An 18,404-nucleotide genomic window follows, 5' to 3' on the forward strand; every position below is an offset into this window, starting at 1 on the left:
TTCAACTGAAATAAATGACCACCACTTCAATATATACTGAGCAATTTAAATTGTATTTAAATTCAAAAACTAGTTATAAGCTATTAAACATTTTAATAAAAGCTGTTGTTTATTTGTGTTAATTATACCATTAAACGTAATAACGTTGCAATATTTAAGAGAAATGTTTATTTATTTATTTGAAGTTAATTAGAAAAAACACAATCTGAGATATTTCTTTAATAATTTATTTCCTTCATCCTAGATACACAGATATATTTGATAATATTTTTATATTCATTAAAAAAAATATTATTTCTTATATTTGTTTCTGATCAATTGCAGAGAAAAAAAGATCTTTGAGAATATTTTTGATACTTCACATTAGTATTCAACTATTTAAACCAATATGAGCATATTTATGTCATAATAGTTGGCAAAGTTGGCAACATCTAAACAAATAAACGAAAATGCATGTTGTTTATATATAAAAAATCATTAGCAAGTTTATTTTACTTATATTAAATATAGGAATCTTGCTTATTTCATAAATGTAACTATTGTTTTATTATAACCATAAAATCCTTACATAAATATATAAAAAACTTGTCAGTTTTACTTAAGGTTTGCACATATAATAAACTGAATCTGCTAAAGCATTTATTGTTACAGACATCCTTTAGGTGGCGCTATAACACAACAAAAGGGTACAACAACAGGCTCGGGTGAAATATGAAAAGGTTTGTTTTGCAGAGCAAGACACCATTTCTATGGCACTTTTATACAGTGGTTGCACACGTAAAATTTCACTTTTTTTTACCTGAGTGTTTAGTGCATTCACCTGAGTTTGTTTTTATCGCACACATAGAAAATAGTTCAAAACTATAACTTACATGGTGTTCTTTAACACTAAGGGAAAATAAATAACATCCACAGTGCTCAGAAGTTTTAAAAAATAACAATAAAATAAAATGTCTTTTGATTTTTCCATTTTGCCTGTTTGCGATATGGCTTTCATTCATTTTGATGATCGAATCCCCTTCAGGATCCAAATTGAAGCTCTTGCAGGGAAGCCCTCTGGTTCCTCATTGATTTCCGCCACGTTTGCCACTAGAAAAGACAATAACCACACAAAACTTCCTTCAGATACACCCATATTTTCTTCTTGTACTGATTAGCATTCATAATATTCATATCTTAAGCATATCTGTGTTGTTAGCCACAAGAGAGGGCTTTCTTTACCTTGTCCCTGATGTCTTTGAGTTCATCACCCATTGTAAATACTCCTTGGCAGCGATGCTGTCCAAGACCTTGTTGACGTCACTGGTGAAACTGCCGTCTACATGCCTCCTGTGCGGCAAATTTGCACCTCTGGTGTCTGCGAGACTGCGCATATGCGATAAACATCTTGTTAGCATGTGCACATGACACTTTTTCAAAGTTGAAACTCATTTTAGAAGCAGTTTAGCTTTAGCATGTAGCCCGTTAAGTTTGGGGAAAAGTTTATAGTATTAGTTTTGTGATGTTTTGTTATAATTAGCGTCTTTCGCAGGATTTTGAAGTGTTTGTTTGATTAGCACAGAAGCAGAAGACATTGGCAGAGAAAGATAACCAGAAGCACACAGCCTGGATTCAGCGCTGTTTATTAGCATTAGCATTTGGCAGTGAGGTTGGACAGGGTGCGTTAGAAAAGAGACGGATGCTGGGCAGGAGAAAGCGTGATGAAGCAGTCAGCAGTCAGGCTAGTTTTCTCTCTCGCACACTCGCTCTATTTCTTTATTTTCATCTCTTTCACACTCTCTAAGGCACTGAAGGTTGGACTAGAAGCGTGGAGGCCTACTCTTGCTTGGGCTGTCCGGATTTTAGCCAGGCCACGAAGTTCTGGGCCGCCTGGTCCCGCAGGAAGGAGCTGATGTCGCTGGTGTAGGTTCCCTCAGCATGACGTTTGGCCGAACCACTGGAGGAAAAAAAAGAGAGTTTGTGTGAGAAATAATTCATGCAATGTGTGAACTTGAGCTTGAGTTTCTAAATCTATTATTAATATTATTTTTGCTATTATTATATAATGAACTGTATAATATAATTGTATATACATATTTATAAAAATCATAATAAATATGATAATTTTTGTAAATAAAAAACTTCTAAAAATAAAATCATAAAATTAAATATAATATTCATATAGTTATTGCATTATTTACATAATTATTGCATTATATAGTTTTATAATATTTTTGTGTAATATTATAAATAAAATATTATAAAACTATGTAACATACATACAGTATTATATTAGTTTTTATAATATAAATATTAATAAATAGAACTGATATTGTAATATTGTTTGTGTACATTTTACCGTATTTGCATAAGGTTTTTCTATACAGTATATGTGTATGTGTGTGTCCTAAACATTGTATATTGTTTTACAATTTAACTTATAATTATATATTTTATTTTATATTATACATAAATAAATACATGGAAGTACAATATACAAAACATAAAAATATACTAAACTGATTATTTTATAGTTTTATATATATATATATATATATATATATATATATATATATATATATATATATATATATACATTATAAATTAGTTATATATATATATATATATATATATATATATATATATATATATTATAAATTAGATAAATGTGCATTATTATATAAACATAATATTTTAAGTATATACAGTGTATGTTATATATTTAGTTTTATTCTTATTTTATTTTATACATTTTGATACAGTCTATTAAAAAACTAAGGATGTTTCTTTACTTGATTTGTAAATATGTCAAATATTTCTTCTTTTACACCAAATGTTGGATCATTTTTTACATTTTTTTAATACTTCTGTGCATACTGTAATTGTACATACCCATTGCTCTTCGAGTTCATGAGCCACTCAACAAAATCTTGCGCTCTCCTGGTCTCCAAGTATTTGCTGTAGTCGTTGGAGAAAGTTCCCTCAGAATGTCTCTTGGCGGTGGTGAATCCCTGACCTCTCGCCAGAAGACCTTCTACTGTCTCTGTGCTGCACACCAGACGATACACAGGTGTTACATTACGGATAGTGAACAAAACAATGCCCACACGTCCAATTAAAAAACTTTCATGTATACTAGGAAAGTATCTTCAGATTAGTTATTCATTGCTCAGAAACAAACTATAAAGGACATGAAACACCATAAAAACCATTTCTCCAACCTTGTGTGGTCGTCTTGCAGTGGGACGCAGATGCTGTTTTGTACAAAGAGGAGCAGAAGAAGGCCAGCGAGATATTGGACGCCTTTCATTTTGAGAGCTTCTTTCTGTTCTGCACACACGCGTTCTGTAAAAATGAGAGAAAATATATTTTTGTAACCAACGAACATCTACGAGGCTTTGGGTCTCTCACTGAGGTCCTTTAACTCACCAATGGATGGAAGAGTTGAGTGTGTTTGGATCTTCTCCTCACTGTTCTCCTGCTGGTTTCGTGGCCTCTTCTCAATGGTCTGGGTCTTATATAGTGGGTCCAGGTGGGCCGTCCCGTCTCGGCAGCCCACACACACGCAGACATGTGCGTTCAGATCCATTAGTGTCAGTCCATTACCCGCTCTGGATGAAACCGCTCGTGTTTGCTTAAAGAGAGAGATGTGCTAAAGTACTTCCAGATAAGAGCCGTCCTGGAGGTGTGAGACAGCAGGATGGAGGCTTTCGCAAATAAACCCAGGGGAAAATAACGCACCAAGTGCTACTGTAGGCGAAAATCAAGAGGGGAGATGGATAGTCCGTCCATGAGAACGTGACGAACTGACTTTTCATGTGTTTTTTAGTTTTAGTACACATGATTCTTGTCTCCAGCCCTGGATGCGTTGTGTGGTTTGATTAACAAAAATAGTTTCAATGCAATATTAAAATGTAAATGACAACTCTGTAAAAAAAAAAAAAAGAAAGGAAAAAGTGGTTGATAAAGTTTCATCATATATAAAAAAAAAAATCCCAGAATGCATTTTGAGGTGCTAGAATTTGATTACAAGCATATCATATTTTCATATATTTGTTGTTTTAATAAACAACGAATTTATCTTGTTGAAAACAGTACAATTTGTTGTGCATCAATAATAAACTTAAACTGAAACTAAGTGTTAAATATTAAAAAAATGCTATTAATAAGTTTTTAACAGTAAAAAAAATGACTACTTTTACTAAAGAAATGTTTGTTTATTAGTGATTTTAAATATTTTAAAAGAGAAAAGAGGTTTGACTTGTAAAATATCAATACATTTGGAAATTATTTCAGACTTCTTTAGCTTGAAACTGTCATTTCAAAAATAAAATAAAAAAGTTATTTAATATGTGTGAAGTGTAAATAAGTCAGAAACAATTGAACACATTTTTGTTGAATTTTATTACATATTGAAAATATCTCAGCTATATCATACAAATTATGGCTTATATTTTAAAGGTAATGGAACATACAATAAATATTTTCTTAAAAGATTACTGGATATTCAACAAAGCTTAATAAAAAATGATTTCAAGTGAAAATATTGTAATTAATTATTTAATATTTAATATATTTGATAAATACAATATTAACTTAACATTAATGTTCTTTATATTTTTGTACTATAAATGAAAATGGCAATGAACTTGATATGGAAAATACACAATATTGCTCTCCCCAGCTAATTAATATGAATAATAAATAATAATAATAAAATCGGAGCGTATTTAATTCAAACACATTTTAATATATATATATATTTTTATCTTTACACTGTTTTCTTTAGCTAGCTCATCAAGCTTTGTGTTCATCCAGTAAGTATTTCCATGTTATTTTCGGTGTACTAAAGATTCATGACTCAGTTGCTCAGACTGTACAAATGAAACTGATGAACGTGACTGAAGAAGTCTGTTATTGCATCACAGTACAGTAGCCAGCACACACTCCTGACGTGTTAAAGTGTGTGAAGTGCTCTGGAAGTAATGCGGATTCAGCGCTGTGGCTTCTGGCTTATTTGGTCCGGTGGAAAGTTTCACAAGTTCAAGCAAAGCAGTTTTTCAGAAAGTGACTCATGTGAGTGTAGACGTGCTGATTGGCCGAGCCGCCGAGACTGTGGTCTTGATCAGTGTACCACTGACAGAGAGACAGAACAGATCACCAGTTAACAAACACTTCAAATATTCACCATATACCTGTTTTAATACTTTTTGGAGCTGCTTTATGGATTTTTGACATGAAGAATTCATGTCTACCAATGTGAAATGCAAAATACTAATAATTATGCTAATCATGTTATTCATTTTTTATTAATTGCTTTGCAATGCTATTGAACTTATTTTAATATATATATAGCAAATTTAAAAATATATGTATAAATAAATTAAGAAACCTTTTTATATGCAATATTTTAGTACTCTCTCTCCCTCTAAATTTATATATATATTGTATATAATATTTATATTTATTATACAAATTCATAAACAAGTTTATTTAATTAAAGTATATTTCTATATTTTTTCAATGAATATAAAATAATATATAACATTATAATATTTGTATTACTATATGCATTATATTACAATCAATTTGCATGAATAAAATGCGACTCTGACGCTTTCTTACCATTGCATCAAAGTCCACTTGTTCATCCACGAGCGCTTTAGAGATCTGAGCAGCTTGCTGGAAGTGAACGTTATCTAAAAAGACCAACGGAAAAACAAAACAAAAAAGATGTGATGAGTTTTCATTTTAAGTCATGTAATTTGAGTTATTTTAAAGATATTTACATGTTTAGGAATTTTTTTATTATATTATATATATATATATATATATATATATATATATATATATATATATATATATATATATATATATATATATATATATATTTCTGTAGTATAAACATAATATATAAATAATATATAAATTAACATAAATTTCAGAAAATATGTTTTTTTACAAAATTGACAAAAAAAAGAAGAAAAAAAACATTTCACTTTCGTGAATAAATGACATTGATGACGTTGTCATTTATTCAGGTTTGCTCAGTTGCAGAGACAGCGAGCGAGACGGGTCGTGTCTCACCGTCAGCGGTGCCGTGCACCAGGAGGTACTGGACCGATTTAAAGTTCTTGGCTCTTCCCGTCACTGTGGAATTCTGAAAGAATCATAACATTCCATAAACCCTGAGTCATGCAGCGCTTACGCTTTTCTCACGTGAGTTATTTTAGGACTGACTCACGCTTCTCTGTGACATCATCACGGGGAAACCAATGAGTTTATCGAAAAAAGTTTTGAATTTCCAAGCGCAACTTACATCGTAAAAGGCCTGGTTCTCCGCTGGCGTCAACATGTACCTCTCAGTGTAAATAGAGTCTGGAGGAAATTACAGAACAGTCTTATCACATGACAGGAAAGAACTTCAGTGAGGGGAAAATGAAATACAAAACCATAATCAACTGATTACATGTAATCTGATTCACATATTTAATTAAGCACTTGTAATTAGATTATCTTACATTTGAAAATGCTAGATTAAAGTTAAGTTTTTTAGGGAATACATGACTACATATTCTCTCAACGCATCACATTTTTCCAAATTTATTGATTTCATAATATTGATAACAGAATGAAATACATTCTCTTTGTTTTATGATACACAATCACATTCATGTCTACGTGACAAATGAGCTAAATCAAAAGTAATCTAAAAGAAATGAAAACATACTGCAGAATACATTACATAATATCTGTAATCCAGATTATGTTACTTACTAGATTTCTCATAATGTATTTTGAAATCAGTAGTGGATTGGGATTATACATAAAACATACCATAATACTCCCATTTAGAGACGGGAGCGACTGCCATTCCACATTTAAAAACTCCACTTCCGGCTCCCAGAACCATTGAAGTGACGTAACCTCCATAAGACTGCAGCACAAACACACGGTTACTTATACAGTGACCCCAAGAAATTGAATGTGGACTGCATGTTTGCATAAAATAACAAAATATAAAAGTCCGTGTCATTATTTTAAAGATGGATAAAACAACCACTTTGCAAACAAGACAACTGTCAAAATGAAGTCTGTCAGATTCATTATATCGAAAAAACGATTTCTGGTAACTTACCCAGCCCCAGATGGCAACCCTGTTTTTATCTATGAAGCCCATGTCAATAAAATTTCTAAAAAAGAAAAAATATATAATTGTCATTTCTAATGAACAATGTACATGATAAATGCTATGTAACATGATAAAAACCAATTGTTAAAGTTAAATTATGAGTGAATTATTGCTAGAATACTGTACTACACTACAATTGTGCAAAGGTGGTTTCTAGTGTCCTCAAGGTGGTTGCTATGGCATTGCTAAGTTTTAGATTGTTTCCAGGGTGTTCGGGGTGGTTGCTAGGGATTGCTAGGTTGACAAGATGTCACTAGATGGTTTCCAGGGTGTTGGTAGTTGATGCTAGGACATTGGCAAGCTGCTAGGGTTTTGCTAAGTGGTTTCCAGAGCGTTCTGGCTGGTTGCTAGGTCGTTGCTAGGGTGAGTGGGGCGGTCGCTGGGGCGTTGCTACAGGCTGCAGCTTCCAGAGCGTTCTGGCTGGTTGCTAGGTCGTTGCTAGGGCGATTGGCTGGTTGCTAGGTCATTACTAGGGCGATTGGGCCGGTCGCTGGGGCGTTGCTACAGGCTGCAGCTTCCAGAGCGTTCTGGCTGGTTGCTAGGTCGTTGCTAGGGCGATTGGGGCGGTCGCTGGGGCGTTGCTACAGGCTGCAGCTTCCAGAGCGTTCTGGCTGGTTGCTAGGTCGTTGCTAGGGCGATTGGGACGGTCGCTGGGGCATTGCTACAGGCTGCAGCTTCCAGAGCGTTCTGGCTGGTTGCTAGGTCGTTGCTAGGGCGATTGGGACGGTCGCTGGGGCGTTGCTACAGGCTGTAGCTTCCAGAGCGTTCTGGCTGGTTGCTAGGTCGTTGCTAGGGCGATTGGGGCAGTCACTGGGGCGTTTCATTGTATTCTGGGTTGCCTATACTAGATCAAGTCAACAGAGTTTATATATAAATCCTTTATTGTAAATCTATGAGATTTTGTCACCATTTTAACAACAAAAATGTGAAAAATTGTTTATCTGGTCGTTTAGTAAAGTAAGAGATCACCTCTCCTCAACATAAACACATGATTTGAGGAATTATTCATGTCTGCAGCACAAAAACAAACAAACATTGTATTCACTTGAGAGCTATGTGGACACATATTTGTACCTAGCGGCTGTTATTTGATCCTCAACTTCGTAAGTGCCAAGTCGTTTGTAGAGGGCATGCATGATTTTGTCTCCTTGGTAACCACTTCCTCTCCCATCAAAACTGGCCACAATCACTTTCTCCGTGCTGGCCAAGTATGTGGACCATCCCACCCTGAACCGGAAATCTGACTTCTGACTGCAGGGGCCTGCATATCTACGGGATATGAAAGAATCAAGTCTATAGTGGCCATCAAACCCAGATCAGAGCTCAAACTCAAACCACAAAATGTGTAGCTAGCTTACACATCAATAAGCAAAGGATATTTTTTGGATTTGTCGAATTTGGGAGGAAGAATCATCTGGTACCAGAGGTCTGAGGGGAAAAAAAATATAACCCGCACAAGATTATGATTTATAACAAACATATTTTTCTCTGCTCTCCTGCAGAGTCAGCCTTACCAAACTCTCCGATCTTCAATGTGTCATGCATAACAGACGGCATTGCGATATCCTGCAGAGTATTTTCCAAATCTTTGTTGTCTTCAAGAACTCTCACCTCTAAAAAACGTTTAGAAAAATTCATTAAGTTAGTACCAGGAATCTAACTGATAATGAATTCAGAGAAATAGAGCTCTTACAGGGTTATATTTGTAATTGCTTAGTTTTTAGAATATACTCATATTTTGTATAGAATATATATTTTTTATGAATTATATAAATGCGGTTACAATTACTGCAACAAATTTATATATATATATATATATATATATATATATATATATATATATATATATATATATATATATATATATATATATATATAGTTTCCAGGGTGTTCTGGATGGGTGCTTGAATGTCAATAGGGTGATTTGGGTGATCATGAGGTGTGTTGCTAGATGGTTTCCACAGTATTCTGAATGGTTTCTAGGATGTTTCTAAGTGGTTTCCAGGGGGTTCTAGATGGTCACTAGGGCTAGTGTGACTATTTTGTTGCTAAGTGGTTTCTGAGGTACATGAAAGTGGTGGGGATGTAAAGAAAAATGTTCAGTAAATGGGATTTGAACCCATTTATGCTAACTGCTAATCTGTGTGCTAACTGCTAATGGAAGCTGCTTTAATGACTCTAGTGCTTAGCCATACCTGTTCCATCTCTGCTGTTTCTCAGTGTATATAGAGGCAGTCCAGGCCCTTCAGAAACAAACAAATAAAAGGAATTGGGTACATTTAATTTACTTTTTGTGCGCATTGCATATGGAGAAGTGCTATAACATGAATATACATGACGTACCAGAACAGCTCATGAGGTAGTAGGTTCCTTTAGTGCTGAACAGGGCAGAATTATATTTGCATCGGTCCTCATTGAGGGTACAGGTCAGACACTCACGCTCCGAATGAGAATCAGCCTTTATCGTGATTCTGCCGAAAAATAAATACACAATTTATAACATTTGTCACCTGTGATAATATCAAAATATTCCGCTTGTGACACTCACCTGTAAACGTTCCTTTGGCCCGGACTCGCATTGTGTTCGTTACTCACATAGTATCTGTCACAAACAGAGGACAAAAGTTGAGAAAAGAATCTCAGACACTCAGTGACAGACGTTTCTAGCAGATTAACTTACACAGCATCATTTGTGACCTTAAGGATGCTAGTGACCTCCCAATTTCCTGTTGTCAGGAACGACCTTACTGTCTAGGAAACGATATTGAACAATATGAACAAACATACAGAACATATGCGATGCTGTGTTTCTACTTCAATTTGAAGTTTATATTAGCTGAATGCAAAAATAATATAGGTTACTAAAAATGGCTCAATTTGCCATTTTATCCTAAAAAAACTAAATTTAATATAGTAAATTTACATATTACTGTAATGAAATTAAATAACCTTAAATATGACTTTAAATAGACATTTTAAATTTTATCAAATTATTTTTTTTTTCATACTTGTACACTCACTGGATTGAAATAAACAAGATGCTTAAAATGTTTCTCATCACTCATAATGTAATAACAACTGCTGCCGTCTGGACGAAAGACAGGTTCATCAGGAGAAAACTATGAAAACAGGGCAAACAAACCACATATTAGCTAGACTCAACATTGCACTAAATATCAATTGATAATTTCATTATCAAATAATTCATACCCGGCCAACCCAACCCGTGCTGCTTGTGATAACCTGGCTCTGTTGAAAAAAAAAAACATATGAGAAAAAAGATTTGTGATTGGATGAGGATTGTGTTTCAGTCGATTCAGTAACTCTACAATAGTCTGAGAAGGTAGATGTACCAGTGAACTTTCTGTCCAATCAGTGCCGCTGAAGTCATACGTCTTCAAAACGACATAGTTCTGCGTTCTCTTCTGCCACTGCACTGCAATTCGCTCATCTGATGCCCACGTAACAGTGCTCAGGTAGTGCTCTCTGTGATAAAACACATGATTTTAGGTCAAATTACTGAAGAACCTGCTGAAGAACACCAAAACTCCTTACCCTGCACCAACATCACTGGGAACCAGGACTTCTTTGTCCGTGGTTGAGTTTGTGTCAAAGACAAAGAGTTTGACAGTTGGGTTTGGGGTTCCGGCCTTGGAAACAAGGGAATAGAAGCATCAGCCAAAAATTAAAATTAGCTTCAAATTTAATCACCCTCAGGCCATCCAAGATGATTTTGTTTCTTCATGGGAACATATTTGGAGATTTTAGCATTATATCACCGTTGGATCCTCTGCAGTGATTGGGTGCCGTCAGAATGGGAGTCCAAACAGCTGATAAAAACATCACTATAATCCACAAGTAAGACTCCAGGCTCCATCAGTTAAACTCGGGTCAAGGGAAAATATTTGTGTGATAAACAAATCAAACATTAAGATGTTTTTTAACTTCAAAACGGTTTCCAGCTAAAACACGAGTCCCCTATTGAGAGAACTGCTTTCGTCAGTGAAAAAAATGTGAATCAAGTGAGAAATATGCATGGATCAATCAGTGTTTACAGTCCAAAACAGTTCTAAACAAATATCTTGGAAGATTCTGATGTGAGAGGACAACTGGAGATGAACGTTCTCACTGCAGAAAATGTTATAATGGGTTATGTACTCTTATTTTAGCCTGAAGCAACTGATTAAAGTTGAAATGCCTTAATGATGGGTTTGTTTCTTCCAAACACACAACTTTTCACTTCACAAGACGTGGTGGGCTGGACTGGAATCATGTTGTGGATTTTTGTGATGTTTTTATCATTTATTTGGACTCTCAATCTGACGGCACCCATTCATTACAGCAGATCAATTGGTGACCATGTGATGTAATGTTAAATGACTTTAAACTTGTTCCGCTGAAGAAACAAATTCATCTACTGTACATCCTGGATGGCCTAAGGGAAAATTGCCTTCCACATCACTATTTGCTTTTTTTATTTTTTATTTTTTTTACTTTTTACCTTGGGGTATGGTATCAAGACCGTATCTGGATATTGGCCTTCTCCATACCATGTATACTCAATGTTGTGGACTCCTGAGTCATTAAATTTGGCATATGCCACAAACCTCCCATTTGGTGACCACCACAGAGCAAAGTTGGTGGAGAACATCTCCTCTGCAGAGAAAACAGGCATACAAGAACATTAGCTTTTTTGGATAGTTATTGGTGAAATATTCCATTAAGTCTTCAAAAAGTAAAAGACCTCTGTTATGAATGGTTAACATCCATCAGTTTAGTTAAATATGTATCTCGTACCCTCGTACACCCAGTCAGGAATGCCATTGAGGATCTGGTTGTGGGCTCCATCATAAGTGACTTGAGTGAATGGAGAGGTAGGATTTTCCTTAACAAAGACGTTGTTTTGCCACACAAAAGCCTGTATGGATTTTAAAAAATATGTATCATTAAACATTTTTTGTTGGTTGGGAATATGTCTGCAAAGGGTTTGAAGCTAGCTTGTCCTGTTACTCCCTTGACTGCTACACGCTACTATCCAATAGTAGCTTTAAAACACTGAAGAAATTTGGTGGAGAAAAAAGCTGAGTCATTCCATGTCAACTTAACCAGACAAACATTCCTCTTTAAAAGAAAAAAGTATCACATTTTTGCAAACTGACCCACATTTGGTTTTTGGCCATTGAAAATATGTTTATTTTGAAATTTTTACTCTTGGAGCCATATTGAAATTCCAATATTTCTGGAACTGGAGCATATGGGGCTTTTACATTCCAAAAAGAATGTCTGTTGAGACCCAATATCTAAAAGGATGTTAAGATATCTGTAATATGTCTTGAGTTACAGGCATGCAGACTTTGGGGAAAAAACTGGAACTGTGCTGTTTCCCCATATTTGAGTGGTCCCCAATGGCACATAATGCAACAAAGATTGCTAAAGTGAAGAGATTTTACTATCTGACCTATCTCTGTGTAAAAATGACCATTTTGACCCCCTCTACAAAATAGTGGATTACTCAGTCAATATTCATCCATGACATTTTATATGTTGGCTTTCAGCACTATACTTTCTTCGGAAAAATATCAGCAAAATCTAAAATTTGACCTGGGGAAATGTTTCAAATTTGGTTGATTTGACACAAAGTGACCCAGCTGCATGTTTTGTAAGAAACAAATCCACAGAAACATTTTTTTTTTCACTTCAAACTGTTGCTTCCAGCTAAAATATGAGTCCATAATCCATAACATTGCTTTCTCTAGTGAAAAACTCATCTTGTTTGAAACAAGAGAGAAATATGAACAGATAAAGCACAATGAAAACAGTCCAAAACAGTTCTAAACAAATATGTTGATGGACTTTAATGTGAGAGGACAACAAGGGATGGACCTTGTCACTAGAAAAAGCAATATTATAGATTATAAACTCATATTTTAGCCAGCATTTTGTCATGCTACAGTATTACTTGCTGGGAAAATGAGCTTGATACTGGAAAAGCTACAGCCCTCAACATTTAATATATCTTTTGAAACATTTAACTAATAACACTAGTAAATATTTATCAATCACAGAATTTAACTAATTGTTTATTTATTTAAAGTAATTTAACAAAAACAAGTTGTGTGCGAAAATATCTGTCATGCTATAGCGCTACTTGCTGGAAAAATTTGCTAGTTGTTGGAAAAGCTACACATTTTTTAAAATGAGCTTAGCTATTGTCATGCAGCATTGCTTCTTTTAGTTAGCCATATGATTAAAACATTTTGTGCTGATACAGTGCTTATTAGCTTTTTTTGGAGAGCTCTTTCTTTTAATAAGCTATACCTCCAGTATGTAATTTATATTTTATAATACATAACTGTAGAGTAGAAAACCCCTGTATGTATTGATATACCCCAATATTTAAAAAAGGAAGCTGTGTGCTCAAACTGTCACAAGTTTTTACGAGAAATTAGCATAATACCTAAAAAAGCTACTTTGTTTTCAAAAACAGCTTAGCCACTGACATGCTACTAACAAACAGTTTTGGGGAAAGTTACTTTTAAAAGTAATGCATTACAATATTGCGTTATTCCCTAAAAAAGTAACTAATAACGTTACTTAGTTAATTTTTATGGAAAGTAATGCGTTACATTACTTTTGCGTTACTTTTGCATTACTTTTTAAATATGAGCAGGGCTTGATTGATTTTAATAGAAGAAGTTCAATTTATAGCAATTGTAAATTCCCTTTCACATCAAAAAGTGTAATGAATAAACTTCAGGCAGAAGGAAAAGTAAATTCACGTCTGTACAGCAGAACACAGGAGATGAATTTTAGCATTTCACTGTTTAAAATTCATTTTGATGAATACTAAATCAGTTTTTTTTTTATTGCGAGTAGGATGAATTAATGCACATTCACATTTAGTCTAGAACTACGTCATGTTCACACAGCGCTTACGACGCTTCTGTACTTCTGATTTCTCCAAATATGGGAAACGGAGACATGATTGGGAAAACAAAGTAACTGCCGTTACTTTTTTGAAAAAATTAACTCAGGTGTTTTCTTGTAAATTAAAAACGAATGAGCTACTTTACTACTGTAGTTACTTGAAAAAAGGAATCTGATTACATAACACGTGTTACTTGTAATGCATTACTGCTAACAAATGTAGTAACACTTTTGTCAAGACTACTGCTATTTGTTGACAAAATATTGTTACTGTTAAAGCTACATCATTTTAATTATTGTCAAAAATGTAGTTAACCCTAGTTATATAGTTAGCTACCCATTAAAACTGTTTAAAAGCACATATTAACACATGTAGTGAACCAAGTTCCTCATAGACAGAAATAATAAATAATGACATGGCAAAAACTAGTTAAATGATGACAATAAGGTTATATGACTTCTGCATGAAGTGGTGAACTGATGTGATTCTCACCAGTTTGTGGCCGGTTGGCGACCATGCTAGGTACTGGATTTCATGTGGGATATCTGTATTTATAAAATCCCTGAAATAAAGAGCAAGTTACATGATTACAGACGGGATCTTTAATCACAGTTATGACATACCATAGCAGTCTGTTAGCATAAACCGCTAGCTAACTTCATAGAGCGTAAAAACACTAGTAAGCAAACCTTTTTTCCAGGTCATAGATGGAATATGATGCAGTGTAGGAGTGTCTCCATAGCTGAGGAAGACAGTCAACATTACACATCTGGACACCAATAGCAGGCAATAAATGATTAATTACTGCATTAAAGCACTTCATTGATTACCTTAGTGTAGTTGCTCAGGAAACAGACGTATTTTCGATCGGCTGACACCATGTAATCAAAAGCGGCCACACGGGTCTGATAACATCAAAGAAAGGCAACCGTTGTAAGTTCAAGTAATCGATACAAACATGCAATTACATTTAAGCCTTTGCTCTTATCAGACTTGTAAACAGATCTAAGAACAGAGAACAGCACGTGCTTGATTCGAATAGACCATTTCAGAATTTCTGAAGAAACAAGGGTGCTGCTTTCTTGTGCAAAACTGGTTTATTACATTGCTATGTGGTTGCTAGGGTATTCTAGGTAGTTGCTAGGTGGTTGCTTACTGTGCCAACTATAAAAAGACCCAACCTCACATCTTTCAATGTAAATTTCTGGGACTTTTCACTTGCTCTTGTGACAAAAATCAATGAAATCATGTTAACACTTTAATTTAGGGACCAAATCTCCATATTAACTATAGTTGCATATTAACATCCCTATGATGAGGCAAACACTCTTACAAATATCTGCTGATTGATGAATTCACTTCCATTTCCTGTGGTTGCGTTGATCAGATGCAACGAACCTTCTCTCGTCTTGTGAAGATATTCATCATCTGCATGGAAAGTAGTGCAGAAAAGCAGCAAATGGTTTAAAAAAATTAACAAATAAATAAAAAATTAATGGTATTACCATTTTTTTAGACATGGTACTATATGTAAATACCACAGAACATGCATATACACCAAACATACAAGGTAGAACCATATAATGGTACATGGTATATTTCAAATTACCACAGTGTTTATATATGATACCATCATTTTACCACAGCATATACTTTCTATTTGGGTTTATATATTTATTTGGTAACACTTTAGAATAAGGTTCCATTAGTTAATGTTAGTTAACTACTTTTGTTAACATGAACTAAGCAAGAACAATCCTTCTACAGCATTTATAAGTCTTAGTTGATGTTAATTTCAACATTTACTAATGCATTATTTAAATCAAAAGTTGTGCTTGTTAACATTAGTTAATGCACTGTGAATTACCATGAACTAACAATGAATAACTGCATTTTCATTAACTAACATTAACGAAGATGAATAAATACAGTAATAAATGTATTATTCATTGTTTGTTCATGTTAATTAATACATTAACTAACATTAACTAATGGAACCTTATTCTAAAGTGTTACCATTTATTTGTATAGGGGTTATTGTAAGGGTTATTTGTACACTTGTATACTGCACACAAATACAATTACCTCCTATACTTCTATTCTGTATATAGTACATTATTTAATACTGTTTTTTTCCTTATATTATTGTTATATTCCATCCCTACTGTGTTATTTCTATGTATATCAGCACTATGTCTGTACTTTCTTCTGGACTGGAAGCTCCTGTCATCAAGTCAAATTCCTTGTGTGTGTAAACATACTTGGTAACAAAGCTCTTCTGATTCTGATTCACTTCATAGTACCTGAGACCCATCGCATGTTGTATGACTTGGTTCTTGCAGTTCCATTGAAGTAATCTTCTAGAGTAAATGTCCTCTGGGATACAGTTTTATCCTCTGATGATAGATAGATAGATAGATAGATAGATATGAAGGTAGATTTGTATGTGTTATATAATAAACTGTGCATTCTAGAAGCAAAATCATTAACCTGCACAAAGTTCAGACTGAGGGGAAGATAAGAGCTGCGTCTAAAACCCTGATGTAAGCACTTTGCAGCCAATCACCTGTGACAGCCTACTAACTATAGCATTACTTCAGAAAGTGAGACTTATAAAACCCATAAAACGTATAATAATAATAGTTTGACATTTACAAGTTTTCCCCACGAATCCATAGAGCTATCGATCAGGAACAGCTATTGATTTCAAGAGGCATTAATAAACGTATCCACACAAATGCGCATGGATTTGTGCATAAACAATCACCTACCGTTGAGAAAAATGGCTGTTGGGACAGCTATTACCACAATGACCACTACGATCCCGAATGCTGCCAGAACCCATTTTCCAACACCCTAAAATAAGTAAAGAACAACAACCAGATACATACACTTGGTAATCAATCATATAGCAAAGAACGCAGAACCCTTACTCTCCAAATGCGTCTTTACGCACAACTCTCTAAAGTTATAAATCGTACTTTAACAAACTATCAACGAAATATTTTCACTATTTAGCACTTACTGACCATCTCAGAGAGAAATGCGCGAGTGTTGGTTCAGAATCCCGTTATTATCCAGCTCAATTCGGTTTCTCTGTTGCGCGCTGACGCTCCCGAGAGTCGAAAAGAGCAGGAGTGTTAAATATTACCTCAACTTTGCTTGTTAAGGAGACAATAAAGTGGTCACAGATTGAAGTTCACATTCCTTTAAAACGCGGTATCTTATACAGGAATTTCTCTGTAATGGCAAAGATACTATTGAAGCTGAGCGTGGCGTTTTCTGCACAAAAGTTTCCTGTACAAGAGTTTGTCATGATGTAAGGGGATGATGTAAGGGAAAGGGGATGAGTGTCCTCAAATATTCATGCAAGACAGATCATTTTTTTATTTGCATTGACCTATATTTGTCCTATTACATGAACCATGTGAGGATGATTCGTCAGAAGCGTGCAGTGAAATCCAACTCGCGAATCATTCTTGTGAACCGATTGGATTTCGAGCGAAATGATTCACAGGGCGGTTGTACATGATTCAGGTAGCCTATTGCTAAAAATGCTGTGTATAATAATAATTATTAGTCTTTTTTAAACAGTTCTGCAGCTGTTACCCGGCTGGGATGATTTTTTCAATTCAATTCAAGTTTATTTGTATAGCGATTTTTAAGATACAAATCATTACAAAGCAACTTTACAGAAAATTACGTTTCTACAATATTTAGTAGTAGCTTATAAGTGGTGACTGTCAGTTTGTGCACGTATGACAGGATTTTTCAGAAAAAAATAATACAAGACGTAGTCAGCCAGACGATGAAAACTATTAATAGCAATTATTTTATGATGCAGTCACACTTGTAGTAATATTTGTTAGTTCTGTTGTTTATTCCCAAGCTAAAGAATAAGAATGCGCATTTGATCAGATATAACTGCAGTCACAATTTAAGAGATACATTATTCGAATGCTTGGCGAAAGAGATGTGTTTTTAATCTAGATTTAAACAGAGAGAGTGTGTCTGAACCCCGAACATTATCAGGAAGGCTATTCCAGAGTTTGGGAGCCAAATGTGAAAAAGCTCTACCTCCTTTAGTGGACTTTGCTATCCTAGGAACTATTTTTCATTATCTTTTATTTATTTGCTAAAATTAGGGCTTCATTTTTTTATCCCATTTTTATCTAAATAATTTATCTTTTAATAAAATGCCAAATTGTATATGACATTTTGATTATGAATGCATATATTTATAATTAATATAAGTGATAAATTAACAAATAGGGTCTGAAGGAGTGGATGCCGAGTTGCCATATC

The 18,404-nt window shown here is 34.4% G+C and overlaps 2 protein-coding genes across 2 annotated transcripts; both read right to left on the reverse strand.

Annotated features, from left to right (window-relative positions):
• Positions 1–598: 598 nt before the first annotated feature.
• On the reverse strand, positions 599–3,515 carry gcga (glucagon a). Its single transcript, XM_052590520.1, has 6 exons — positions 3,409–3,515; positions 3,201–3,324; positions 2,872–3,027; positions 1,820–1,936; positions 1,222–1,365; positions 599–1,089 (listed from the first exon to the last, which is right to left on the reverse strand). Exons 2-6 carry the CDS (start codon positions 3,287–3,289, stop codon positions 1,065–1,067), a joined length of 531 nt encoding a protein of 176 aa, XP_052446480.1. The 5' UTR covers positions 3,290–3,324; positions 3,409–3,515; the 3' UTR covers positions 599–1,064.
• Positions 3,516–4,397: 882 nt separating this feature from the next.
• LOC127986854 (dipeptidyl peptidase 4) lies at positions 4,398–17,301 on the reverse strand. The gene is made up of 26 exons (XM_052589110.1): positions 17,129–17,301; positions 16,871–16,955; positions 16,403–16,495; positions 15,433–15,527; positions 14,930–15,004; positions 14,789–14,841; positions 14,592–14,661; positions 11,969–12,089; positions 11,673–11,827; positions 10,727–10,821; positions 10,525–10,657; positions 10,382–10,420; positions 10,192–10,290; positions 9,852–9,922; positions 9,720–9,773; positions 9,515–9,642; positions 9,367–9,414; positions 8,686–8,784; positions 8,530–8,599; positions 8,246–8,440; positions 7,118–7,172; positions 6,817–6,916; positions 6,299–6,357; positions 6,067–6,139; positions 5,605–5,678; positions 4,398–5,115 (listed from the first exon to the last, which is right to left on the reverse strand). Exons 1-26 carry the CDS (start codon positions 17,129–17,131, stop codon positions 5,023–5,025), a joined length of 2,235 nt encoding a protein of 744 aa, XP_052445070.1. The 5' UTR covers positions 17,132–17,301; the 3' UTR covers positions 4,398–5,022.
• Positions 17,302–18,404: the final 1,103 nt, after the last annotated feature.

The sequence above is a fragment of the Carassius gibelio genome, chromosome B22 (genome assembly GCF_023724105.1).
Source record: "Carassius gibelio isolate Cgi1373 ecotype wild population from Czech Republic chromosome B22, carGib1.2-hapl.c, whole genome shotgun sequence".
In the NCBI taxonomy this organism is placed as follows: Eukaryota; Metazoa; Chordata; class Actinopteri; order Cypriniformes; family Cyprinidae; genus Carassius; species Carassius gibelio.